This window comes from Pimephales promelas, chromosome 6 (genome assembly GCF_988280905.1).
Source record: "Pimephales promelas chromosome 6, fPimPro1.hap1.1, whole genome shotgun sequence".
Classification (NCBI taxonomy): domain Eukaryota; kingdom Metazoa; phylum Chordata; class Actinopteri; order Cypriniformes; family Leuciscidae; genus Pimephales; species Pimephales promelas.
The window spans coordinates 22,175,948-22,203,596 of record NC_142774.1 but is presented as its reverse complement, the minus strand read 5'-3'; the positions used below and the strand labels follow the sequence as shown (position 1 = coordinate 22,203,596).

The window sequence follows — 27,649 nt, the reverse complement described above, 5'->3', positions numbered from 1 at the left end:
GAGCGTACCCTCGGTCAGGGAATAAAACTGGGCGCAGTGGGCTGAGTCCCGAGAGGCGAAAAGATCTATCTGTGCCTCCCCCAACTGGTCCCAAATCAGCTGGACCGACTGGGGATGGAGTCGCCATTCGCCGGAGATAGGACGGACCCGTGACAGTTCGTCGGCTGCCAGGTTCCGGTCTCCAGGAATGTATACTGCACGAAGGGACCTCAGGTGCTTCTGACTCCATAACAAGAGGTGGCGGGCGAGCTGCGACAACCGGCGTGAGCGTAGACCCTCCTGGTGGTTTATGTACGCTACTGCCGTAGTGTTGTCTGAGCGGACAAGCACGTGCTGGCCCGTGAGCAACGCTCGGAAGCGGTGCAGGGCGAGCCGTACTGCCAGCAGCTCGAGGCAATTGATGTGCATGAGGCGCTGGGTTCCTTTCCAGGAACCGGCGGCTGCATGCCCATTGCACATGGCACCCCAACCCGTGGTAGACGCATCCGTGGAGACAACGAGATGCCTGGAAACTCGCTGAATAGGGACGCCGGTCCGTAAGAAGCTGAGGTTCGACCACGGGAAGAAGGTTCAGCGGCATGCTGGAGTCACTGGAACTCGGAGCGAACCGCGATGCCATGCCCACCTCGGGACTCGATCGCGAAGCCACAGCTGAAGCGGTCTCATATGAAGCAAACCGAGCGGCGTTGCCGCGGATGCCATATGCCCCAGGAGCCTCTGAAATAGTTTCAGTGGAACCGCACTCTTGCCCTTGAACTGTCGAAGACAAGTCAGCAGTGAGTGCGCGCGCTCGTTCGTGAGCTGCGCGGACATGGCGACCGAGTCTATCTCCATGCCGAGAAAAGAGATCCTCTGCACGGGGCAAAGTTACCTCTTTCCCCGGTTGACCCGAAGGCCCAGACGGGCTAGGTGCCGGAGCACCAAGTCTCTGTGTTCGCAAACCTGTTCTCGAGAGTGTGCCAGTAACAGCCAGTCGTCGAGATAAATCAGGGTGCGAACCCCGTGTTCGCGAAGGGGAACAAGGGCTGCCTCGACGATATTCATGAAGACGCGAGGGGACAGAGCTAACCCGAAAGGGAGAACCGTGTATTGATGCCTGGCCTCGAGGCAAACCGAGAGCGGTCTGTGTCGAGGCGATATGGAGACTTGAGAGTACGCGTCCTTCAGGTCGATTGCTGCAAACCAATCCTGAAGCCAAACGCATTCGAAAATGCGTTTGGCTGTGAGCATTTTGAACGGCAGTCGAAGGAGAGTACGGCTCAAAAATGCGCAGATTCAGGATTGCCCGTAACCCACCGGTCTTCTGGGGACAGTGAAGTATGGGCTGTAGACCCGGGCCTCACCTCGCCTGGAGGGACCGTCTCGATTGCACCCTTCGCCAGCAGGGTGCAATCTCCGCTCTCGTGACCGGGGCATAGCCACCGACCACCGTGGAGCGAACTCCCCTAAAGCGGGGAGGAGACCTCGCGAACTGAGTCGCGTAGCCGAATCTGATCGCTCTGATGACGCAGCGGGACAGGCCGGGGAGCTCTAGCCGGGCTCCCAGGAACTGAACCAGCGGAGTCATGCGAACCACAGACGTCCCCCCGGAGGGGCAGCGGTACAGGGAGACCGGCATGCGCACAGGAGTTACCCTGTGCGGATGCACAGTCGATCCCCGTTCCCCGACAGAAGAGACCAGGGAAGGCAGAGCGTTCCACGGGGGTCTGTTCTGCCGGGGGTCTGGCGATAGAGGTGGAGGGGAGTGGTGTAGTCGGGGGACGGCACACGCTCCCCTCCGCACCCTCAGAGTTTTGTTTTGTTTGTTTGTTTTATTGAAAGGATCCCCATTAGCTACAGCAATGCTGCAGCTATTCTTCCTGGGGTCCTAAAAAAGTATGTACATTAAAAGAAAATACACAAACACATAATACAAAAACATATACAATATGAACACATATCAACATACATATGTACCCTCATACAGGTATAAAAATACACACAAATATAAAACCACATTATACACTTACACCCATAAACATACCTACACGCATACATAATCGCACACATATCTAAATAAATATAAACATTCAGTTATAATATTTTGACAAATGTTGTTTTACATATAATTTGAATTTATTGGCATCATTAGTAAGCAGGATATGTTTTGGCAAATAATTCCATTCTTTCATACCTCTAAACACAACAGTATTTTTTATGGCATTTGTTCTTACTATGGGTAAAGTGAAATTACCTTTAGTTGCATGTCTAGTACTATACTGGTGATTTTCTACACTGAAAGAAAGATGCTTGAACAAGACAGAAGGAAATTTTGAATTAGAAATATTTCTTATAAAAATTAACAATGAATACAACAATCTATCTTCGACCAACAACCAATTAAGATCCTTGTGCATTAATATTATATTTCTCCTATAGCTGCACCTAAGTGCTACACGAGCGGCTCTATTCTGTATAAGTTGTAATCTATTCATATATCCCCCAGTGGCATTTGACCAAACTGCTGGGCAATAGTCGAGATATGTCAATATTAGTGCTTTCATCACATAATTCCTAATATTCGAAGTTAAGAAATTTGCATGTCTTCTCATAATGGATATACCTCTTCCCATTTTTGCAATAATATTACTAATATGTTTTTTCCATGATAATCTAGAGTCAACTATTACACCCAGCAGTCTAGTCTCATGCACCTGTTCAATAACTGTGTTGTTAATCTTAATATTAATTACAGGATTCTTATTAATATTATAATTTGAACCTAGAATCATGCAGTTAGTTTTTACAATATTTAATGCCAATTTATTTAATTCGACCCAATCTACTACATATTGTAATTCTTTATTTAAAACCGTTTGTAATTCCATTTGTGTACTTGCTGATGTATATATAGTTGAATCGTCAGCGTACATAACAATGTTAGCCTTCTGTAAAATATATGGTAAATCAATCGTAAAAATATTAAATAACAATGGACCCAGACAACTACCTTGGGGTACTCCACATGTAATATTTCTGATACCTGAGAGACTGCCATTAAAAAACACTGTCTGTGTTCTATTTGACAAGTAACTGTACATCCACGTGATTGCAGATTTCTCAAAACCGTAACAGGATAATTTTGTTAATAGCAGGTCGTGATCTATGATGTCAAAAGCAGCAGAAAAATCTAAAAATACAACACCTGTAATATTTCTCTTTTCAGTCTCTCTAAGCCAGTCATCTGACATGTGAGTCAGTGCAGTGGCAGTGGAGTGACTTTTTCTGTATGCATGCTGAAAATCTGTTAATAAATCATTAGTATAAAAATAATTATTAATTTGATCGTGTACTATAGACTCAAGTATTTTAGATAATACAGGTAATATACTTATCGGGCGAATGTTGGAACCAGAGAAAGACAGTTTTTTATCTTTTGGCAGAGGAACTATTTTAGCCTGCTTCCATGCCTGTGGGCAGGTACAGCAGCTAAAACTAAGGTTAGTAATATGATTTAAAGCAGGGGCAATAAAGTCAGCAGCTAGTTTCAGAAGCCTGCTGTCAAGACCATCGACACCTGGTGGTTTATTTTTGCAGGTTTTTAAAAGATACTTTACTTGATCTATATTTACCCTTTGTAGTTCAAACCTTAAGTTTTTATTTTTCATCAATTCATTTCTTATTAATAAATGAGATATATCATTACTTAGAGTAGGCATATTTTCTCTTAGTTTATCTACTTTTTTTATAAAATAATCATTAAGATGGTTTGCAATATCTGTTGGCTTAGTTATAAACTTATCCCCTGTTTCCAAAAAAGATGGATTTATTTTATTTTTCTTACCAGACAATTGATTTAGAACATTCCATAACTTTCTATTATCATTACCTATGTTTTTAACATGATTCTCAAAATAGATTTTCTTCTTTTTTTTATTAAGTTTAGCAACAGAATTTCTCATTTTACGATATAGGTCCCAATCACATTTATTTCCTGTAGTAACTGCTGTTCTTTTCATTTGACATCTTATTTTCATAGACTTTTTCAATTCATCATCCAACCAAGGTGTGACTTTGTTTCTAACAGTAAACTTCTTTAAAGGTGCATGTTTATCAATCAATGACAAGAATAGCTTGTTAAATATAAATAGAGCCGTTTCTGGGTTACTAGCAGCCAACACATCAGACCAGCATATAGCTTGAACATCTTCAATAAACTTGTCATTTTTAAACAACTTATACGATCTTTTTAATAAGACTGCATTTCCTGATCCACTCAGCTTGGCTGTCAACGCAGAAATTATCAAATTATGATCACTGCTACCAGTAGGAATAGACAGTATATTTTTACATAGTTCAGGACGGTTTGTAAAAATATGATCTATACAAGTAGATGTTCTAAAACCATCATTCTTGAAACATATTCTTGTGGGCTTATTTATCAGTTGAGTAAGTCCACATGCATTTGTAGTTGTTAACAGTTTTCTTTTCAAGTGGCAATCTTTAGCAAACCAGTCAATGTTCAAGTCACCCATAAAATAAATGTCCTGACTTGCATTAGTATTCATATCCAACATTTTACACATAGAGTCAAGATATTCATAATTCGCACTTGGTGGCCGGTAGCAGCAACACAAAAGAGTCGACTTTCGATGAGGTAGATGCATTTGCAACCATAATGTTTCAATATAAACTCATTAAATCAGTTCTTAACTTTACTGGTAAATGACTCAGAATATAAAAAGCAACTCCACCACCAAAACCATTTCTGTCATTTCTATATATGTTGTAACTGTAGGGAATCAAGGCGAATCAAACACAACTTAATCAAATTAATCTCTCATGGGATTAATTCACATGGCTTCAACACTCCAAGTTCTGGAGCCCACATTCCAGAGTCACAGAACGGCACCGAGGGATTGCTTTGGGGGGACAATAACCCTCCCCCCCCCCTCCGAAGACTTTTATGGTCCTGCAGATAGCAACAGAATGCCACAGGAGGAAACGTGTCAATATGTTAATGTTTACTAAGACAAATGGGCTCCAAAATGGTGGAACGAGAGGCTCACAACCAAGACCCCTTTGATCCCCTGACAGAGATGTTCCACAGAACACATCTCCTCGTCCCCCTTACGAGTTGAACTCGCAGTAACCTTGCGGTTGAGATCGGAGATCTCACACATAAAATCATATAAACTCACCACAGAACAATTCTTGGACCTATAACCAATCATAATTGTTGTTGTTCCTACACTTCATGTGTTATTATGCTTAGATCACATAATAACCATGTAATTGTTGTTAACTATTAACTCTTGTAATTGTTATACAACCATTAGAAGTGTGAATGCCTCGTTTGCTCTTAAACGAACCGTATTCTCGTAATTCAAAAGATGGCTTGATTGAAATCTAAGTAAAAGGTTTTGTTTTATGATTATAATTATCATAAGGTTAAAACCATGGTCTTTTGTCTCTGCTAAGTGCTGGAGACCAGCTCACAGACCATGCATAAATTATGATAAAGCAAGAAGTAGATCCACCTCCTGAGATCATGCCATTACCCATTGGCCTGAAGTTTCTTGGAGGTTGGACTAGAGTTTAAGTTAAAGATCCGAACAAAGGACCTCATGTTCAGATTTTGATGATTTTTGCAGATTTGTCAGATTTTAGTTCAGTTCGTTCAGTTCTGTAACTGTTAAGTTCGCGCCTCTCTCTAAAACCAGCAAGAGAGTGTTCTGTTCGTGCTTATCTCTGAAACAAAGAACATGTTCGCATGCTTCTACACCAAATTCGACCAGCAGACGAATAATCCATCAAGATCAGGGTTACAATTCAGCTCAGTCAAGCCACCCGACTCGCCTTACTTTCATTTATTTCCTTTCTTTCCTTTTTCGTAAAAGTCTCGTTTCAAAGTTAAGTTTGCAACGCGCTTCGAATTGGAAAAGACTCTCATTCGCTTGCTAATCACACGTGACCAGCGGCGAAACTTCCATCCCTGCACTTCAAAGACAACAAACCATGCAACGGACCCGGCCGGGAAACCCCCCTTCGACGCGACGCAGACAAAGGGAATTCCCTCAGCCACTACAAAGCGCAAGTACTCCAGGCTCTAACTGAACTGGTGCTTTAATGTTAATTGAATAACCTCTCTAAGAAATGAAGGTTCAAATTAATGCTTGGTGGTCCTTTCAGGTTATGTCTTACGTTCATATAGAAAGTTGAAACTTTCTCTCTCACTCTTTCCAACTCACTCTTTCCCTTTCGCGACTGTATGAATGTGTGTGTGTGTGTGTGTGCGTGATTATGTTTAGTTGTGTTTAGAATAGCTAATAAAGTCTTCCATATATTTGAAAAGATAAATCTTCTTGTGTCGTGTTTGCACATTTAATGTCTTGTACTGTTCGATCTAAAGTTACCTTGCTAAGACATAGTGTTTCACTATAGATTTGGTTATAATTACGGCCCGTTCAAATGAATTCTAAGCGAGTCATTTGCTCGGTTCAGTGATTCGGTTCCATAGATTCATTGCAAATCAATGAATCATTTCCCTTTGAGCTAAATTGGCCTTCGGCCCCCTTAAATACATTTTATGTATATTATTAAATGTTGCATTTGCTACATAACCTTCAATATATAGTTCTGTGTCATCAAAAGATGAGTCTAAGTGGGTCTCTGAAATAGCAAGAATGTGTATTTTAAACTTATTTAGCAGTTCAGCAACTTCGTTAATTTTATTCCTAAGACTGTTTATGTTAATATGTGCTAGTCTTAAACCTTTTCTTGGTAATGAGTACATGAGTTTAATGTGCTATCATACCTCAAGAGTTGCGCAGAAGTTACTCAGGGGTGCTATTACGGGAGTGGATAATAAGTTTGTCGTGTCTGAGGTAGGCAACGTTGCCTTTATCTCGTGCTTCTTTTAACTTTGGCATTAATTCCTTTCTTTTTAGCCGCACAGCATCCGTGTAGTCGTCATTGATGAAAATTTTTGTGCCCTTGAGGTTCTTTACTCTTTGCATAACAGCAACTTTGTCCTTGAAGTTCAAAAATTTAACAACCATAGATCTCGGTCTACTTCTAGCAGCATCAAGCTTTCCTATACGGTATACTCGCTCCATCTCCATGTCTCTTTGTAGTTGTAGTTTCTGCTTCAAAATGTCCTTCACTTTTTCTTCAGAGTCTGCCCAGGATTCGCCAGTGGATTCAGGAACTCCATCAATCACAATATTATTTTTTCTTGATTGACTTTCCAGATGTTCTTGATTTTCACACATAACTTGTATACTCTCGTACATTTTCACTAAATCAGTTTCTGTGATTTTTTCATGTTCCAACTGTTTAGCTTGAGTGACTTTAAGATCGTCTACATCCTTCTGTGTGTATTGTAAACTTGCTTTTAGCTCTTGTAATTCCTTAAAAGCATTATCCATTCTGGTGTTCACTGAGTCCATAATAATTTTAACAAAATCCTTACAGAGACAAAAGAGACAGAGAGGAATGAACAGGGCGACGCACTGGACGTCGTGCTCGCTCATTCCAGTCTGTGTGCTCAATGACAGTGTCAGCTTTTCCTCAACCAGCTCAAGGAGATAGCTAGAACAAAAGATTCTCCACCGGCCCTCCACCGGGGAAGGAGGGGCCCTGCTACCGCCTCCTGAGAAAAAACATGACACTATCACTGAGCGGCCCGCCTCAGGAACATCGCTTCGCCTGGCGTTTAGCGGGGCACACGGCCTGAGGGGGGGGGGACGCTTACCTGTGGCCTCCTCCGCGACGCGAACCGGCTGAAGGCTGCTGCTGGGGCCGCGTGGGAGGGAAGGGAGCCGCAGGGGGGCGTCCTCGGCGGCGAGCTGGCGGAGGCGTCTGAGCCGACGGCTGGTTGGAGGCAGCAGCTGGCCGTCGGGGCAGAGAAACCGCCTTCGTCTGCTCCTAGGCGGTCGAGAAGTGCTGGGCAAAGTCCTGGACCGCACCGCCGAACATTTGGATGAAGCTCCTGGACCACAGCGGTGGGCATCACCTGACCAAGGGAGCGAGCGACCGCCTCCGTGACCCGTTTAAGGGCAAGGTAGGCGGCAGGCTCGCAGCTCGCTTGGTCCGTCCCCTCCTCGTGCACATTCCTGAGCAGCTAGCTTTGTAAGTGCTCATCATATGCCGGGCGGAGGCTGCCTGTCCCGCCGCTCTACAGAATCGCGCCGCCATAGACGACGAGAACCCATAGGCTTTGGAGGGGCATCTGAGAGCAACCGCCGGTTGACCGGGGGAGCCCCAGCGTACCCACAGACAGCCGCATCGCCGAGGGGAGGAAGGGCCGGGAACTGAAGCACGCTCTTTTTTATTTTTTTTCAGTGCGTGTCAGTTCCGCATGCAACTCGGGGAAAAAAAGGAAATTGGGGTTGGCCGTGGCCGTAAGGCGGCAGCGTTACCCAAAAACCAATTATCCAGCCACGAGAGATCGGGATAGGGCGGAGTTCCACCCCCACCCGATGCTCACGGAGGCCCGAGATAGCACGGCCATCATCGCGGGATCAGACACGGCGACGCCGACGCTCCCGAGGGAGGCAACGCGGCCGCATCCTCACTTCCCGAGGAGTCAAGCCCGCCTTGTGATGCTGCGATCGTCATCGCATCACTCCCTGGAGCGCCGAGCGAAACAGACGGTACCTCAGAGAGGCAGACGTCTGAAGCGATACAGCGCTCACTGGCTCTAACACTGAGCGGTGGGTGTGACCCGAGGAACTAACGTCGGGGTTTTTTGTCACACATTCACCGTCATATCACCCTATCCGCGAGTCGAACAGCTTCTATTTTAAGAAGCAGAACGAGTAACGGACACGGGGACTCTCACTATCAGATCATTGAGTCTCGATCACAGTGTAGAGATGCTCATGTTCCCATTCAGAAGGAACATGAGACATCCGCGAACGCTGCTCTGCATGCTGAAGCCCAGGCACACACAGAGCAGCGATCGCGACCATCAGAAAATGACATGAGACGAACGCACCCAGAAGAACACGGGCGAGTCGTCTTTAAAAAGACGTGCCGCATGCAGCTCTTTCACTTAAAGAGAGGAGGAAATTCACTCTTTCAGCGCTGAGGCGACCAGGGAGAAGCGCAAAGTCTGGCAGACCACTGCTCAGATCGCAGGCAATGCAGAAACTCGCTGGGTACCGCCGTCACACCAACACTGAAGAGGACGCTCGTCTCGAAGAGTCTTGAACAGTGAGAATGGCTTTCAGGAGTGAAGAGGTTCTCTTGGCTCCGAAGCGAAAACATACTGCGGTTGCGTTCACTTCCTCCTTTTATACTCACGGAGTAGGGCGGAGTACGCTATGCAAATTTCCGCAGCCCCAAGGCATTGCACGCCATTGGCTCGTTTTTAAATACTCGAAGAGGATTGGCTTTCTATGCGAAACCCCCAATCTCCGTCACTTCTGACGTAAGTCGAAGTGACTACGAAAGGGAACTAAATTTATGATCTTTGGGAAACGTAGAATTCCCGAAGATTTAACTATTGAAGTACTGTGTGATAATTCCAGATTAGAAAGAGTCTATGAAAACTCGTTTTTAGGAGTAATAATTGATCATAAACTATGCTGGAAACCTCACGTCAACTATATTAGTTCTAAATTGGCAAGGATAAATGGTATACTTTGTAAAGTGAGACATATATTGAATCGAGATACAATGTATACTTTATACTGCACGCTTTTTCTTCCTTATTTGCACTACTGTACAGAAGTGTGGGGCAATACTTACCACCCTTAAGACAATATGCACAATGCAGAAAAAGGCAATTAGAATAGTCTGTAATGTTGGTTATTATGAACATACAAATGATTTATTTTTAACTTTGCAAACACTAAAATTTGAAGACATAGTGGATCTTAAGACTACACAAATTATGTACAAAGCTAAAAACAAAGTACTTCCTAATAATATTCAAAAATGGTTTAAGGAAAGAGATAGTAGATATAATTTAAGAAGGAGAGGAAATCTCTCCCAATCAATTGCACGTACCACACTCAAAAGCATGTCCATATCTGTCAATGGGGTAAGGCTGTGGAATAATTTACCTGTAATAATTAAAGAAAGCAATCATATTGTGCAATTTTAAAGAAGGTGTTACGTCCAAGGACGTATTCATTCATTTATTTATTTGTTTATATTATTTATTTAGTTTTTTCTTTGAACCTTTTTGATTTACTCTGTTTCTGAAAGAGTGGGCGTGGTCGTGTTCCCTGTGTTTGCTTGCTGTCTCTCTTTCTCTCTACTCGCTCTCAGGCCTAATCATCAGCACCTGACACTCATTTGTGAATCTACCTGAGACGGAGAGTATAAGCGTGCAGTCAGCGTTTGCAGAGGAGAGCACACTTCTCCCCTGGTCCAGACTGAACTGTTGAAACGCTCTGCTGATTTTCAGAGATTGTGGTTGGGAGTTAGCAGTGGCTAACTCACTTAAGCCGTGGCCTGACTTGAGAGATCTTGTTCTCACTAAAAACTGAGAAGGAATTGGTTGCCCTGGAACTCTTGCTTAATTATTGTTTAATATTTACTTTTGTAAGGGAAGCTGTAGGGGGTGAGTGCCTTTTTCTTTGAATGCTGTTTTGACTCTGTTTTTTTTTGTATAGTAAGGGAGTTGAGGAAAGTTTGTGTTGTTTATTTCTTTTTTGTTTAACCCTTCTTAGGTAAGTTAGAACTCCTCCTAAATTTAGTTAGTGGGCTGTTTTGTTTGTTGTTTTAGGCCTTGCTCACCCCTGAGCCATTGCTCCCTAGGAACTCATGTTTTCTTCTCTTTTCTTAATATATTGTTTGTAAATAAAATCCTTTCATTGACATTTATATTGTCTGGTGTCATTTTCACTCTGGGACAGAGGATTGAAGTGTGTTCTCGCCCGTTTTTTTGTTTTTGTTTTTTTTTCTTTTGTTATTCCCCTTGCAACCCCTAGACGGTAAGGGGGACGTAACAAGTGGGGGCTCGTCTCTTCGTTTAAGCTAATTTGGGAAGAGACTCATCTATTTGGGGTAAGTCTCCTTTTTTCGTGCTGTTTGGCAGTTTTTTTGGTGGGTGAGGAAACTGTGGTAGATGGACTTTGATTTGATTGCATTTACTCTCCAGCCTACCACAGAGGTCTTTGAACGTTGTCGAAAAGTCGATTTATTGTTGATAGCTGACTTTTTTAATATTAGTGTCCCTAAGGAAGCAGCGAAGAAAATTATTAAGCAAGAATTGCGTGATAGGCTTGTGGAAACTGGTATTTTACCAGAATACGGTGCTATGGAGAAGGGTTCTTCTGACATGGCAGCGGCAGCTGTGTTAGACGAGGGCCCTCCTGCAGTAGCTTCTTTCGATCCGGCAGTGGCAATTAAAATGAAAGAGCTAGATCTTCGTATCAAGCAAGAGGAGCGTGAAACCTTACTCGTTAAACTGCGCGTCATAGAAGCGGAGACTGATCGCGATTTACAACGACGCCAGTTTGAGGTGAAAGGGCCGGAACGGGAAGATAGACCTGTCCCCTTGCCTCGGTCACGGGAAGATAGATCTGTCCCTTTGCTTCGGTCACAATCTTCTAGTAGCTTGTCGTCTGCTGCTGCTCAAAGTTCACATGCAGGTGAGCCTAATGCAAACTTTGATGTCAGTAAGTATCTCAAACTGGTACCACCGTTCAGAGAGAGTGAAGTGGACGCGTACTTCGTCACTTTTGAGCGGATAGCCACAAAATTGAACTGGCCAAAAGATATCTGGGCCCTGTTTTTGCAGTGCAGTCTCACTGGGAAAGCCCAGGAAGTCTCCTCTGCTCTGCCACTGGAACAGTCTCTTGACTATGACACCGTCAAAGCCGCTGTTTTGAGGGCTTATGAATTAGTGCCAGAGGCGTACAGGCAGAAATTCCGCTCCCACGCTAAAACTGCCAAACAAACGTATGTCGAGTTTGCCCGAGAGAAACGCACACTTTTTGAAAAGTGGTGTTTCTCTAGTCGAATTACAACTCTTGAACATCTTCAGGAGTTAATTCTACTTGAAGAGTTCAAGAATTGTGTACCCGAAAGTGTAGAGGTACATTTAAATGACCAAAAAGTGGCGTCTCTTATCGATGCGGCTGTGTTAGCTGACGAATTTGCACTAACACATAGAAATGTGTTCACCACTGCGAGGCGTAATGTATTGCCTTTACCTGATGAGAGTTTTACTCGGGAGAAGAGTCGTGTCTTTTCTCGTGCTAAAACTGAGACCCCGTCTAGCTCGCTTCGTAAGAAAGGTATTGATAAACGAGTCTGTTTTTTTTGCCTGGACCCAAATCACCTCATTTCCGATTGTAGGGCTTGGAAACAAAAAGTTGCTGCGTCACGTCCAAAAAGTGCAGCTTTGGTGCATACGTTAGATGACTGCGATAATTCCACCACTGTTACTTGTGGGTATCAGCCATTTCTGCTGGATGGCACAGTGTCTCATTCAACTGACTCTAAGGGAAACTCAGTGAAGATTTTGAGAGACACTGGATCAGTCCAGTCACTTATTCGGGAAGAATTATTGCCTTCGCTGTCTAATTATGCAGGTGCTGACGTTTTGATACGAGGAATAGGTATGCAGTGTCTCAGTCTCCCCCTACATGACCTGTACTTAAAGTCAGATTTGGTTACAGGTCCTGTAAGACTTGGGGTTTGTTCACGTTTACCCGTTGACGGAGTAGATTTAATCCTGGGAAACGATCTTGCTGGTGGAGATGTTTTTCCGCGGCCAGTGGTAATTAGTGACCCGAACCCAAATGATTGTTCAAAAGTAGCACCATGCTTTTCCGCTGTTTTTCCCGCGTGCGCAGTGACGCGTGCCCAGGCACAAAAATTCAGAGATGTAGTTGACCTCTCGGAGTCCTTTCTGGACAGTTCTAAAGATTATGACTCAAAGGCAGAAAAGGTTGATGTGAACGAAGACGCAAATGTAGAGACGGTGCCAAAACTGAATCCTGTCGCAGGGGTAGGCAGAGATCGTTTAGCGGCTTCTCAGAAAACAGATCCCTCGTTAACCAGGTGCATTGAGTCTATCGTAGATCGCAAAAGGAAGTCCAATGATAGGGTAGAATATTTCTGGGACAATCAAGTTTTAATGCGCAGATGGAGGCCAAAAGCCCATACTGCCCTCAATGAGGTTTTCCAGATTGTTTTGCCTCAACCGTATAGAGAGCATGTTTTGAAAATCGCTCACGAGCATGTGCTCTCCGGCCATCTGGGTGTCACAAAGACATTTCGACGTGTGTCTCGCTACTTTTTCAGGCCTGGGTTAAAATCCGCTGTGTCTAACTTCTGCCGCTCGTGCGCTGCTTGCCAATTAGCCGGTAAGCCGAATCAGAAGCTTCCCATTGCTCCATTACATCCCATACCTGTTATGCGAGAGCCATTTGAACGTTTGTTGCTTGACTGTGTTGGTCCGCTACCCAAGTCAAAATCGGGACACGAGTACATCCTGACCATTATGTGCACAGCCACACGCTTTCCTGAAGCTATTCCCCTGCGCTCTATCAAGGCTCCTGTAATTATACGAGAACTGATCAAGTTCTGTACCACCTTTGGTTTGCCTAGAGTTTTGCAAACAGATAAGGGCACAAATTTTACATCCAGACTGTTCACTCAGACATTGGCTCACCTTGGAATTAAGCATGTACTCTCAAGCGCATATCACCCACAATCGCAAGGCGCTGTGGAAAGATTCCATCAGACACTTAAGACAATGTTGCGTACCTACTGTCTCTCAAGTGGGAAAGACTGGGCTGAAGCTTTACCATTCCTATTGTTTGCTGTTAGGGAAGCAGAGCAGGAGTCACTTGGTTTTAGTCCGGCAGATCTTGTCTTCGGACACGCAGTGCGTGGTCCTCTCAAAGTGCTAAGTGAACAATTACTAGCAAAGGATGCTGTACCAGTAACAATCCCTGAGTATGTTAGTTCATTTCGGGAGCGATTGCACCAGGCACGCAATCTTGCTCTGGAGCATTTAATGGTAACTCAGTCAAAGATGAAGAAACACTATGATAAGAGAAGTGTCTCTCGTAGTTTCCAGCCAAACGATGAAGTTCTTGTACTTCTGCCTGAACCTGGTTCAGCTTTACAAGCCAAATTTTCCGGGCCATATCAGGTGAAAGAGAAACTTAGCAATACCGATTATGTGATTAATACCCCTGACAGGAGACGGAAGACTAGAGTATGTCACATTAATATGTTGAGGAGATTTGTGTGTAACTCAAAGCCTGTCTCCCCACCTAATCTTGTAACTGCTCTACCTGTGACAGTGGCAGTTAATATGTCAGAGGTAGAAGAAACCCTTCAAGCCAGTGTACAAACTGGTGGAAGATTACAAAACTCTGCTGTGTTGGAAGACTTGCCTTCCTTTCTTGCCCATTTAAACCCTGAGCAGATCAAGCAAGTTATTAAGTTGATGCATCATTACCCATCCCTGTTCTCTGATGTGCCAGGCAGAACTTCAGTCCTTAAACATGACATCGATGTTGGGGAAGCTAAACCCATTAAACAGCATCCCTACCGGGTTAATCCAACCAAGCGTAACCTAATGAAAACTGAAGTTGAATATATGCTACAGCATGACCTGGCCCAACATAGTCAAAGTCCTTGGAGTTCTCCCTGTTTGCTGGTCCCAAAGGCGGATGGCACCTTTCGTTTCTGCACAGATTTCCGCAAAGTCAACGCGGTAACGAAACCGGATTCCTTTCCACTCCCCCGTATGGAGGATTGCGTGGATAGAGTGGGGTCAGCTACATTTGTCACAAAGTTGGACCTGCTGAAAGGTTACTGGCAAGTGCCCTTGACTGCCCGTGCCTCAGAAATCTCTGCTTTTGCCACAACAGATTACTTCCTACAGTATTCCGTCCTTGCCTTTGGTATGCGAAATGCCCCAGCCACTTTTCAGAGACTTATGCAAATTGTGCTTGGAGATGTTCCTAACTGTGATGCTTATCTTGATGACATTGTGCTCTATAACAAGACCTGGGAAGACCATATTGAAACTTTGGAGATGGTCTTTGACAGACTGGCACGTGCTTCGCTAACCTTGAACCTCGCAAAGTGTGAGGTAGGAAAAGCCACAGTGACCTACCTGGGGAAAGAGGTGGGCCATGGGTTTGTAAAGCCAGTGGAAGCTAAGGTAGAAGCCATTCTGAACTTTTCAAAACCCTGTAACAAACGTGAACTTCGACGGTTCCTGGGGATGTCAGGATACTACCGGGGCTTCTGCAGGAACTTTTCATCAATAGTTGCTCCCCTCACAGACTTGTTAAGTGCATCAAGAGCTTTCAAATGGAGTTGTGAGTGTGATAGAGCTTTTGAAGCAGCAAAAGATCTTCTATGCAATGCTCCTGTGCTGGCCGCACCTAACTTTGAACTGCCTTTTAAGCTGCAAGTAGATGCCAGTGCTTCTGGGGCTGGAGCTGTGCTGATCCAGGAGGATCCTCAAGGTGTTGAACATCCGGTATCCTACTTCTCTCGAAAATTCTTGAAACACCAGAAATCATATAGCACCATTGAAAAGGAAGCCTTGGCTTTATTGTGGGCCTTACAACATTTTGAAGTGTATCTTGGGAGCAGTGCAGTTCCAATAACCGTGTATACCGACCATAACCCTTTAATCTTTCTCTCTAACATGTCCTCTTCTAACCAGCGTTTGTTGCGCTGGGCTCTCAAATTACAGGACTACAATGTCCAGATTCAGCACATCAAGGGCTCTGATAATGTCGTGGCTGATGCCCTTTCCAGAGCTGGGGAGATGGAGATTTAGGTATTGTGTAGACTTAAGTCTAAAAGTTTGAAAGATTATGTAAGTACATAGTACTTTGGTTCCTGGTCTGTATTCTTAATGGTGGGGGTGTTACGTCCAAGGACGTATTCATTCATTTATTTATTTGTTTATATTATTTATTTATTTTTTTCTTTGAACCTTTTTGATTTACTCTGTTTCTGAAAGAGTGGGCGTGGTCGTGTTCCCTGTGTTTGCTTGCTGTCTCTCTTTCTCTCTCTCTCTACTCGCTCTCAGGCCTAATCATCAGCACCTGACACTCATTTGTGAATCTACCTGAGACGGAGAGTATAAGCGTGCAGTCAGCGTTTGCAGAGGAGAGCACACTTCTCCCCTGGTCCAGACTGAACTGTTGAAACGCTCTGCTGATTTTCAGAGATTGTGGTTGGGAGTTAGCAGTGGCTAACTCACTTAAGCCGTGGCCTGACTTGAGAGATCTTGTTCTCACTAAAAACTGAGAAGGAATTGGTTGCCCTGGAACTCTTGCTTAATTATTGTTTAATATTTACTTTTGTAAGGGAAGCTGTAGGGGGTGAGTGCCTTTTTCTTTGAATGCTGTTTTGACTCTGTTTTTTTGTATAGTAAGGGAGTTGAGGAAAGTTTGTGTTGTTTATTTCTTTTTTGTTTAACCCTTCTTAGGTAAGTTAGAACTCCTCCTAAATTTAGTTAGTGGGCTGTTTTGTTTGTTGTTTTAGGCCTTGCTCTCCCCTGAGCCATTGCTCCCTAGGAACTCATGTTTTCTTCTCTTTTCTTAATATATTGTTTGTAAATAAAATCCTTTCATTGACATTTATATTGTCTGGTGTCATTTTCACTCTGGGACAGAGGATTGAAGTGTGTTCTCGCCCGTTTTTTTGTTTTTGTTTTTTTTTCTTTTGTTACTTCCCCTTGCAACCCCTAGACGGTAAGGGGGACGTAACAGAAGGTTTAAAATGTTTATATTAGAAAAGTATGATTTAAGGTAGATTGGGACATATGTCTCATTTCCTCTTCAAGAGGATGATTTGAATTATTATACAGTCTGTTTCTTGCCATTCCTTTAATATTAATTGTCAGTATTACATTTTGTGTTTTTTGTTTATTTATTTATTTATTTATTTTTTTTACATTATAATTGTATTGTGTGACTTATTTTTAGATAAAATGTACTGCAAATGATTAAGTTTTTTTTTTGTTGTTGTTTCTCAAAAAAGATAAATTATGATATTTTGTAAAGAGAAAACAGTAGCCGTTTCAAATCCAGATTTGTAAAAGGGGAAGGTAAACATAAGTTAGCTTCTTCCTTCTCCTTTTTTTCCCTATATTCTTTTTCTTCTCTTTTGAACATGCTGAGATTTTGTTTTTATTATTTTTTGTTTAAATATGCTCTGTTATCAATGACCATGTTCTGAAGAGGAAGTCCCGAGCTCTGGAGGCTACTCGTATGGCTCCTGGATGGGACGAGGCAGGTTTGAGTTCGCTGCCACCTGCGGTGCCGGCAACCATCACTTCCGCTAGAGCGTCGTCCACGAGACACCTCTACGCATTGAAGTGGAACCTCTTCGTCAACTGGTGCTCTTCCCGTGGAGAAGACCCCCGGAGATGTTTGATCGGTGTTCGATTCGACATCCGTAACCAAGACGTTATCATCTATACCAAAGCGAAGTCTCAGTAATTCTTTAGAGGGATAAATGTCGTTCATTACTTTAAAGTGAGTTTTTTTCACTTTGGGAGGTATAGGGAGTGTTAGATACATTGGCCCTCATTTATCTTTCTTGCGTAGATGGGTCATTCCTGGCATGCGGTGACATCAGTGTTGGGGAGTAGTTAACTACAAGTAGCGAAGCTACTAACTTAACTACAATTTTCAGTAGCTTGGCAGTAGCTCCGTTGCTTTTTAAACAGTGTAGCTTTTCCAGTAGCTAACTACAGTGCAAAAGCTACATTGCGTTTGTCGAGCCTGCGTGAATCAGCGCAATGCAAGGATATTCTTCTTGTTAGATTACAAACTAATTTTTTGCCATTACCGCCACTTGTTGTTTAATAACGCATCTTGCGGCTAACTGTTCACTGACGTACAGAAGTGTGTTGACACACCCATATTATAATTATCCATGATGGAGCAAGACGTGACGGCAGATTTGGAGTATGGAGAAACAACTAACGTTAATTACCCATGGCCTTATTTGTCCAAGTTCAAACGGTGTTTTTGAGAAAATGTTCTACATGCAATTTACGCTGGATGTATATTTTGTTCTTGCAATGTTGTAGGCTATTTGTTGCAATTTTGCACTTTTGACAAACAGTCTGAGATATTTGAGTGTTGTGTGTAATAAAACAATACTCTTTGAAATCATAATTGTATTGCATTGTTTTAAACACTAAATATTTTACTTAAAATATTCCTCAGACACTTATTCAGTTATTTATAATTTAAGTTGTTCAAAAAGAAAAAGTAGTTTCAATGTAGCTAGCTACTTTTTGATAGTAACTTGTAGTCTACCTAACTACTTTTCCGAAAGGGTAACTTGACTGTAGTTTAACTACTTGAACTTACGAGTAGCTTGTAGCTTGTCAAACTACAGTTGTTGGCGTAAGATTATACTTACACTCCTCTCACCGCCTGATTTATGAAGCTGTGCGAACCTTTGAAATCCAGGTGTACGCAATGCCTGCCCTTGATAAATCCCGCGGCCGAAAATGATCATCATTAGAATAACACGCCCCTAAATATTCAAGTCTCCGCTCCCCCCACGCCCTCATTTTACGGCATGGACACACAGAAGACAGCAAATAAGAGAAACTTTTTTTTTCCGACGTGGAGCCGAAATGAATGACCCATCACAATGCATTATTTTACAGCACGTCTGTTGAATCAGTATTCAGTTTCGAATCACGTCATATATATAGGAATAGTGATGATGATGATGATGTGATGTGAAGTACCATTCATTCACATTAATAATTGCATGACAATTTGTAATATTCTTATTATTCTTCTTCTTATTATTATTATTATTATGATTTATATTAATGACGCTTATTGTTATTCAGAAGAAGGATGCCGTTATTATTTGTATTATTATTATCATTTAAAAGAAGAAGAATGTATTTTTATTATTTTGTCAGTCTGAATTATTTTTTGGTCATTGAAAGCCTTTCATTACCGAACCCAGTCCGTGCGCACCTGCCGGGGATAATCCTGAAACGTCAGGGTAAAGCGCACAGGCTCGCAACTGAAGGAATACATATCCTTACAAATCAAATGCTTTGGTAAAGTCACACAAATTAAACATTGAAGTCCACGTTGCATAAAAATAAACACTGAAGTTTATAATTACTATGTTGTGTTTTTGTTTGTTTTTTTGTTTTGTTTTTTTAGAGTGGGTTATAATATATCATATCTTTTAGTTTGTCAGTGCGTTATGTGGTGTTAGGAATTTTTCTGCGCATTCCCGCACTAACTCAAAACGTGCACACCACGGCCTGAGCTGGGGCCAGATGTATAAACGTTGTGTACGCACAAAATGGGCATAGAAATATGCGTACGCATTTTTCCACGCGCACATCGGGATTTATAAAAAAATAAACTTGATAAATTATTGATATTGATAAATCTCAAAGTCACCGTGGTTTTGGGTGTACGCAAGGTGTACGCTGGAAATTTGGTGTACGCACTTTTGATAAATGAGGGCCATTGTTCTTAGTTTAGTAATTGTCGCTTTATCAAATTTTTGTATAATATTATTTTTATTTTGCCTTTCAGGGAAAAGGTATTCAGTAAAACAATTTCTAATAAAATGGTTAGTGCATTTTCTATCTAGAACAGAGATCCCTTGAATTGATAGTGGGGCCAATTGTGGTTGTATTGGATAATATGCCAAAGTGTTTCTTATTAGAAAGACAAATTGTTGGGGTAACGCTCTGTGTAATTTAGTGAAGTCTGATTTTAAGGGTTGGAAATTATGTTTGATGCAAAATTTATCATAATTTAAGAAATTACCATTGGCATCCATTAAGTCAGCTATGGACCATATATTTCTCTCATACCAGTCTTCAAAGAACAGAGATCTGTTACGGTACAGAACATATCTGTTGTTCCAGAGTACAGATGTGTGGGGTGAGAAGTTATGAACGTACAACATTTTCCCAATACAAAAGTATTTGTCTGTGAAACTCTGACAAGGATATGGTAATTTGTCAACATTAAAGTCCACTCTAAGAAGAAATTCTAATCCTCCTATTTTCTTGAATAAACTATTTGGAATACAATACCAAAAAGAGTTGTTGTGTTTGATCCAAGATTTTAACCAATTTATTTTTAAGGTTCCATTAAGGCAGTCAAAATCAATAACTTTTAGTCCTCCATCCTTTGTGTCTTTAACCATATTGCTTTTCTTCATATAATGTGGTCTATTTCTCCAAATGAAGTTTAGGTTGATTTGGTTGATAGATTTAATTAATTTGTTTGGAATGTCATTGGAGTAGGCTGGGTAAATACATCTCAATAAACATTCCATCTTAGTTAAGTAAATTCATCCTAGAATTGAAATGTCCCTCTGTAACCATATATTTAGTCTTGATTTACGTTCCTTAATTTTATTTTCTACATTCAGAAGTTGGCTTTGTTTTTGGTCCTTGGATAGGTAAATCCCCAGGTATTTAATTTCCGATTTAATAGGAATATTACAAATGTCTTCCAGTTCAGTGTCATGTATTGCCAGCAATTCAAACTTTTTTAAATTTAATGTTAGGCCTGAGGCTTTGGAAAAGTTTTCAATTTTGGCAATAGTTGTTGAAATTTGGTATCTATCTTTGTATTTGAATACACCTTGTGGTGCAACCTGGACACATCGTCAGTAATGCTCCCGGGGTCATAGGGTGTTTCGGGTCTTACATCAGACACCCCCACCCGGGCGACCCAGCCGGGGGTGATCAAGCCCCGACTTGTGTCCAGGTAGCGCTCTATGCCACGCGTCCCCCCTCCTTAACCAGAGCCATCGTGCTGCCTTTTCAGCGGCTTCCAGAATGTTCTTGATGGCTCTTTGCCTGTGCAGTCCACAAATCCCTAAGAGTCCCAGGACCCGGTGTAGAGACTGGCCAGCGAAGCCCCTACAGCCCACTTCAACCGGCTCACAGCGGGCTTTCCACCCATTCCTCCGACACTCCGCTACCAGATCAGCGTACTTGGCCCTCTTTCTTTCCTGGGCTCCCTCCATTCTCTCTTCCCAAGGGACCGTTAGTTCAAGTAACACCACCTGCTTGCTTGCTGCGGACATCAAGACCATATCCGGTCGTAGTGTTGTGACTGCAATTGTGTCTGGGAACCTCAATTGCGTCCCCAGGTCCACCAGGAGGTGCCAGTCTCTTGCTGTTGCCAGCACGCCCCCTTGGGTCTTTCTAGGGGGCTGTGGCTTCTCTCCTGCTCGAACAAAGGCAATTGCAGACTTGGTTGGATGGTGCTGCTTGCTAATGTTAATGCCAATGCAGATGGCGTCTGCTACTGCCTTCAGGATCTGGTCATGGCGCCAACGGTAACGCCCATCTCCCAAGGCTTTCGGGCAGCAGCTGAGGATATGCTCTAATGATCCCCTTTTCTGGCAGAGTTGGCAAGCAGGTGAGTCCACCAGGCCCCAGGTGAACAGATTGGCAGGGCTAGGAAGGACATCATACACTGACTGGACCAAGAACTTGAAATGGTGTGGTTCCGCCTTCCAAAGTTCTGCCCAAGTGATCTTACGGCCAGCTGTTTGCTCCCACTTTGTCCAGGCCCCCTGCTTAGACATGCCCACCACTTTGCTGAAGCGAGCTTCCTCCACCTCGGCTCGTACCTCCTCCTGGATAAGCTTCCGCTTCTCCTTTCCTCTGGCTTTGCTGTAGCATGACTTGGGATTACTACCAAACCCGGCCCGCCCAGTTGCCACCGTACCCACCAGGGTGCTATGCCGCAGCCTTGCCTCCGCCCGTTCCACTGCATCCTGGGCGCGCCACTTCCTTCCTGTTCTGACCTCTACCCCTGCTGAAGAGACCTTGGTGTCAACTGAGTCTCGGTAGAGCAGGACTTCTCTGGCTCGGGTGACCTTGAACTCCTCTGCCAGACTACTCAAGGGAAGCTGTAGCTTGGTGTTATGGCCAAAGAATGCAATGCTGCTTAGGCTCCGTGGCAGGCCCAACCACCTGCGCAGAAATCGGCTGACCTTCCGCTCAAAGCCCTCCACGGTGGTAATTGGGACTTCATATATCCGCAGTGGCCAGAGGAGACGAGGGAGGATGCCATGTTGGTAGATCCAGGCCTTAAACCTACCAGGAAGCCCTGACTTGTCCACTGCCAAGAGCCATGTGTCGAAGTCATCGCTGGTTCCCTTCCGTGCAGCGGTGTCCTTTAGGTTGTGGGTGAAGAGCTTGCCCAGGCTCTTCACTGGCTTTTCTGACACTGATGGAATTCTGGTGTCCCCCAACATGAAGCGGAACTGATCAGCTACTTTTCCTTTCCTCAAAACCAAGGACCTGGATTTCGCGGGCTTGAAGCTCATCCTTGCCCAAGTGATGAGCTGTTCGAGGCCTCGCAGAAGCCACCTGCATCCGGGCACAGTGGTTGTGGTGACCGTGAGATCGTCCATAAATGCTCTAATCGGGGGTTGTCGGGTGCCAGTTCTGGACAGTGGACCTCTACATTCCACTTCTGCAGACTTCACGAGCATATTCATGGCCAGTGCGAACAGAGACACAGAGATTGTGCAGCCTGTAATGATGCCCTTCTCCAGACGCTGCCACTCCGATATTAAAGTCCCAGAGGACACCCTAAGACTGAAGTTGTTGTAGTAGTCCAGGATGAGATTTTGAATCTTCTCTGGGACGTGGTATCTGCTCAGGGCCAATTCCACCAATCTATGTGGTATCGAACCGTAAGCATTGGCAAGGTCCAGCCACAGCACTGCCAAGTCCCCTTTGCCTTCTCGTGCCTCCCTGATCAGCTGAGTCACCACCCCTGTGTGTTCAATACACCCTGGGACCCCTGGGATTCCTCCTTTCTGCACCGAGGTGTCTATGTAGGTGTTCTTAAGGAGAAATCCCATCAGACGATTGGAAACAATCTTGAAGAAGGTTTTGCATTCAACACTGAGGAGGGAGATTGTCCTAAACTGCTCGATGTTACTTGCATTCTCCTCCTTGGGAATCCACACGCCTTCTGCATATCTCCACTGCTGAGGTACTTTCCCTCTTCTCCAGATGGTTCTTAGAATCTTCCAAAGACGTTCCAGAAGCCTGGGGCAATGTTTGAAGACCTTGTATGGAACTCCACTTGGGCCCGGTGCTGACGATGTTCTGGCCGCTTTGATAACCTCTTTGACTTCTTTTAGGGTGGGTTCGTTGATGTTAAAGGGAGTGCTCGGCTCAGGTGGGCATATAAGGGCTCCACAGTGACCAAGGTCGTGCTCCCTCATGCCATCGCTGTAGGTGTTGCGGACATAACGGTTGATATCCTCCTCCGGACATGAGAGTCGACCACTGCGTTTCTCTCCCAGTAGCTTCCTTGTAAAACCAAATGGATCTGCAATGAAGGCACTGCGCCTACGGGCCCTCTCCTTTCCCCTCTTCCTGTGCCACTCAGCCCGCCGAAGGGTGATTAGCCTTTTCCTTACCACACCCCTAAGTTCTGCCAGGGCTACCTTCTCATCCTCGCTTGCCTTTCGGTACTGTCTCCTGAGTGTCCTCAGCTCTTGTCTGTGTTGGGAAATCTTGACCTCTCGTCGGTTCGGAATTGGTGCCGCAGTAGACGTCTTGGTGGCGCGTTGTTCCTTGGCGCCAAACCTTTCTGAAGCGATGCTGATTATGAACGTGCTCATGGTTCGGAGCCTCTGGTCCACACCACCCTTGGCTGTTACTTCAAGGGCTGCATTAACATCCTCATCAAACTGTCGCCACACTGACTCTTTGTTGGCAGCAGGCCACAAAAACCGGCGCCGCTCTGATGGTCTGCTTTGGGGTGTGGCTTGTGGTGCTTGGAGGCTCTGGGCACTGTGGTATGTGTCCGGGCCTGGTTCCTCCTCCGTCTCACCAGGTGCTGTACTAGGTACTGGCACTGTGCGTTGCGTCACAAGCTTCCTTAGGCAGCCCATCTTGGTCTGGTGTATTTTTTTGGACCAGTTGCGTTTTTGCAGACCTTGCCACATTTGCAGACTGCACTCATAGTCGATTGTCCATTTGCATTAGTCGTTGCCAGAAAAACAGTCCGTTTGGGGCGCTCATTCTCCCCCCCTCTCGGGCGCCCCTGGGGGTATTTCTCCTTAGGGTTTTCCGTAGCGTGATTTGGGTGCTCCCTCTCGGGAGCTGCAGTTTGGGGTGCTAACCTGCCCTGCCCCTGTTGCCGTCTCTCCGCGCTGTCCGCTGTCTCTCCAGCTGTCACCACACTTTCAAGGTCGTCATCCAGCCTTTTCCTGGAAGTCAATGGCGATGCCATGCTAGCTTAGTATTTGAATACACCTTGTGGTGCAACCTGGACACATCGTCAGTAATGCTCCCGGGGTCATAGGGTGTTTCGGGTCTTACATCAGACACCCTCACCCGGGCGACCCAGCCGGGGGTGATCAAGCCCCGACTTGTGTCCAGGTAGCGCTCTATGCCACGCGTCCCCCCTCCTTAACCAGAGCCATCGTGCTGCCTTTTCAGCGGCTTCCAGAATGTTCTTGATGGCTCTTTGCCTGTGCAGTCCACAAATCCCTAAGAGTCCCAGGACCCGGTGTAGAGACTGGCCAGCGAAGCCCCTACAGCCCACTTCAACCGGCTCACAGCGGGCTTTCCACCCATTCCTCCGACACTCCGCTACCAGATCAGCGTACTTGGCCCTCTTTCTTTCCTGGGCTTCCTCCATTCTCTCTTCCCAGGGGACCGTTAGTTCAAGTAACACCACCTGCTTGCTTGCTGCGGACATCGAGACCATATCCGGTCGTAGTGTTGTGACTGCAATTGTGTCTGGGAACCTCAATTGCGTCCCCAGGTCCACCAGGAGGTGCCAGTCTCTTGCTTTTGCCAGCACGCCCCCTTGGGTCTTTCTAGGGGGCTGCGGCTTCTCTCCTGCTCGAACAAAGGCAATTGCAGACTTGGTTGGATGGTGCTGCTTGCTAATGTTAATGCCAATGCAGATGGCGTCTGCTACTGCCTTCAGAATCTGGTCATGGCGCCAACGGTAACGCCCATCTCCCAAGGCTTTCGGGCAGCAGCTGAGGATATGCTCTAATGATCCCCTTTTCTGGCAGAGTTGGCAAGCAGGTGAGTCCACCAGGCCCCAGGTGAACAGATTGGCAGGGCTAGGAAGGACATCATACACTGACTGGACCAAGAACTTGAAATGGTGTGGTTCCGCCTTCCAAAGTTCTGCCCAAGTGATCTTACGGCCAGCTGTTTGCTCCCACTTTGTCCAGGCCCCCTGCTTAGACATGCCCACCACTCTGCTGAAGCGAGCTTCCTCCACCTCGGCTCGTACCTCCTCCTGGATAAGCTTCCGCTTCTCCTTTCCTCTGGCTTTGCTGTAGCATGGCTTGGGATTACTACCAAACCCGGCCCGCCCAGTTGCCACCGTACCCACCAGGGTGCTATGCCGCAGCCTTGCCTCCGCCCGTTCCACTGCATCCTGGGCGCGCCACTTCCTTCCTGTTCTGACCTCTACCCCTGCTGAAGAGACCTTGGTGTCAACTGAGTCTCGGTAGAGCAGGACTTCTCTGGCTCGGGTGACCTTGAACTCCTCTGCCAGACTACTCAAGGGAAGCTGTAGCTTGGTGTTATGGCCAAAGAATGCAATGCTGCTTAGGCTCCGTGGCAGGCCCAACCACCTGCGCAGAAATCGGCTGACCTTCCGCTCAAAGCCCTCCACGGTGGTAATTGGGACTTCATATATCCGCAGTGGCCAGAGGAGACGAGGGAGGATGCCATGTTGGTAGATCCAGGCCTTAAACCTACCAGGAAGCCCTGACTTGTCCACTGCCAAGAGCCATGTGTCGAAGTCATCGCTGGTTCCCTTCCGTGCAGCGGTGTCCTTTAGGTTGTGGGTGAAGAGCTTGCCCAGGCTCTTCACTGGCTTTTCTGACACTGATGGAATTCTGGTGTCCCCCAACATGAAGCGGAACTGATCAGCTACTTTTCCTTTCCTCAAAACCAAGGACCTGGATTTCGCGGGCTTGAAGCTCATCCTTGCCCAAGTGATGAGCTGTTCGAGGCCTCGCAGAAGCCACCTGCATCCGGGCACAGTGGTTGTGGTGACCGTGAGATCGTCCATAAATGCTCTAATCGGGGGTTGTCGGGTGCCAGTTCTGGACAGTGGACCTCTACATTCCACTTCTGCAGACTTCACGAGCATATTCATGGCCAGTGCGAACAGAGACACAGAGATTGTGCAGCCTGTAATGATGCCCTTCTCCAGACGCTGCCACTCCGATATTAAAGTCCCAGAGGACACCCTAAGACTGAAGTTGTTGTAGTAGTCCAGGATGAGATTTTGAATCTTCTCTGGGACGTGGTATCTGCTCAGGGCCAATTCCACCAATCTATGTGGTATCGAACCGTAAGCATTGGCAAGGTCCAGCCACAGCACTGCCAAGTCCCCTTTGCCTTCTCGTGCCTCCCTGATCAGCTGAGTCACCACCCCTGTGTGTTCAATACACCCTGGGACCCCTGGGATTCCTCCTTTCTGCACCGAGGTGTCTATGTAGGTGTTCTTAAGGAGAAATCCCATCAGACGATTGGAAACAATCTTGAAGAAGGTTTTGCATTCAACACTGAGGAGGGAGATTGTCCTAAACTGCTCGATGTTACTTGCATTCTCCTCCTTGGGAATCCACACGCCTTCTGCATATCTCCACTGCTGAGGTACTTTCCCTCTTCTCCAGATGGTTCTTAGAATCTTCCAAAGACGTTCCAGAAGCCTGGGGCAATGTTTGAAGACCTTGTATGGAACTCCACTTGGGCCCGGTGCTGACGATGTTCTGGCCGCTTTGATAACCTCTTTGACTTCTTTTAGGGTGGGTTCGTTGATGTTAAAGGGAGTGCTCGGCTCAGGTGGGCATATAAGGGCTCCACAGTGACCAAGGTCGTGCTCCCTCATGCCATCGCTGTAGGTGTTGCGGACATAACGGTTGATATCCTCCTCCGGACATGAGAGTCGACCACTGCGTTTCTCTCCCAGTAGCTTCCTTGTAAAACCAAATGGATCTGCAATGAAGGCACTGCGCCTACGGGCCCTCTCCTTTCCCCTCTTCCTGTGCCACTCAGCCCGCCGAAGGGTGATTAGCCTTTTCCTTACCACACCCCTAAGTTCTGCCAGGGCTACCTTCTCATCCTCGCTTGCCTTTCGGTACTGTCTCCTGAGTGTCCTCAGCTCTTGTCTGTGTTGGGAAATCTTGACCTCTCGTCGGTTCGGAATTGGTGCCGCAGTAGACGTCTTGGTGGCGCGTTGTTCCTTGGCGCCAAACCTTTCTGAAGCGATGCTGATTATGAACGTGCTCATGGTTCGGAGCCTCTGGTCCACACCACCCTTGGCTGTTACTTCAAGGGCTGCATTAACATCCTCATCAAACTGTCGCCACACTGACTCTTTGTTGGCAGCAGGCCACAAAAACCGGCGCCGCTCTGATGGTCTGCTTTGGGGTGTGGCTTGTGGTGCTTGGAGGCTCTGGGCACTGTGGTATGTGTCCGGGCCTGGTTCCTCCTCCGTCTCACCAGGTGCTGTACTAGGTACTGGCACTGTGCGTTGCGTCACAAGCTTCCTTAGGCAGCCCATCTTGGTCTGGTGTATTTTTTGGACCAGTTGCGTTTTTGCAGACCTTGCCACATTTGCAGACTGCACTCATAGTCGATTGTCCATTTGCATTAGTCGTTGCCAGAAAAACAGTCCGTTTGGGG

At 45.4% G+C, this 27,649-nt stretch overlaps 2 protein-coding genes across 2 annotated transcripts; both read right to left on the bottom strand.

The window, feature by feature from the left end:
* Positions 1 to 19,627: 19,627 nt before the first annotated feature.
* On the bottom strand, positions 19,628 to 23,940 carry LOC120495510 (uncharacterized). The gene has a single exon (XM_089132262.1). The coding sequence runs from the start codon at positions 23,926 to 23,928 to the stop codon at positions 20,653 to 20,655; it is 3,276 nt and encodes a 1,091-aa protein (XP_088988388.1). The 5' UTR covers positions 23,929 to 23,940; the 3' UTR covers positions 19,628 to 20,652.
* Positions 23,941 to 24,153: 213 nt separating this feature from the next.
* LOC120491097 (uncharacterized) lies at positions 24,154 to 27,534 on the bottom strand. Its single transcript, XM_089132261.1, has one exon. It carries the CDS (start codon positions 27,525 to 27,527, stop codon positions 24,306 to 24,308), a length of 3,222 nt encoding a protein of 1,073 aa, XP_088988387.1. The 5' UTR covers positions 27,528 to 27,534; the 3' UTR covers positions 24,154 to 24,305.
* Between the last annotated feature and the right edge of the window lie 115 nt (positions 27,535 to 27,649).

Excerpts from the sequence above, each read along its gene's own strand:
- LOC120495510 (XM_089132262.1), bottom strand. The coding sequence starts at position 23,928 with ATGTGGCAAGGTCTGCAAAAACGCAACTGGTCCAAAAAAATACACCAG.
- LOC120491097 (XM_089132261.1), bottom strand. The coding sequence starts at position 27,527 with ATGGGCTGCCTAAGGAAGCTTGTGACGCAACGCACAGTGCCAGTACCT.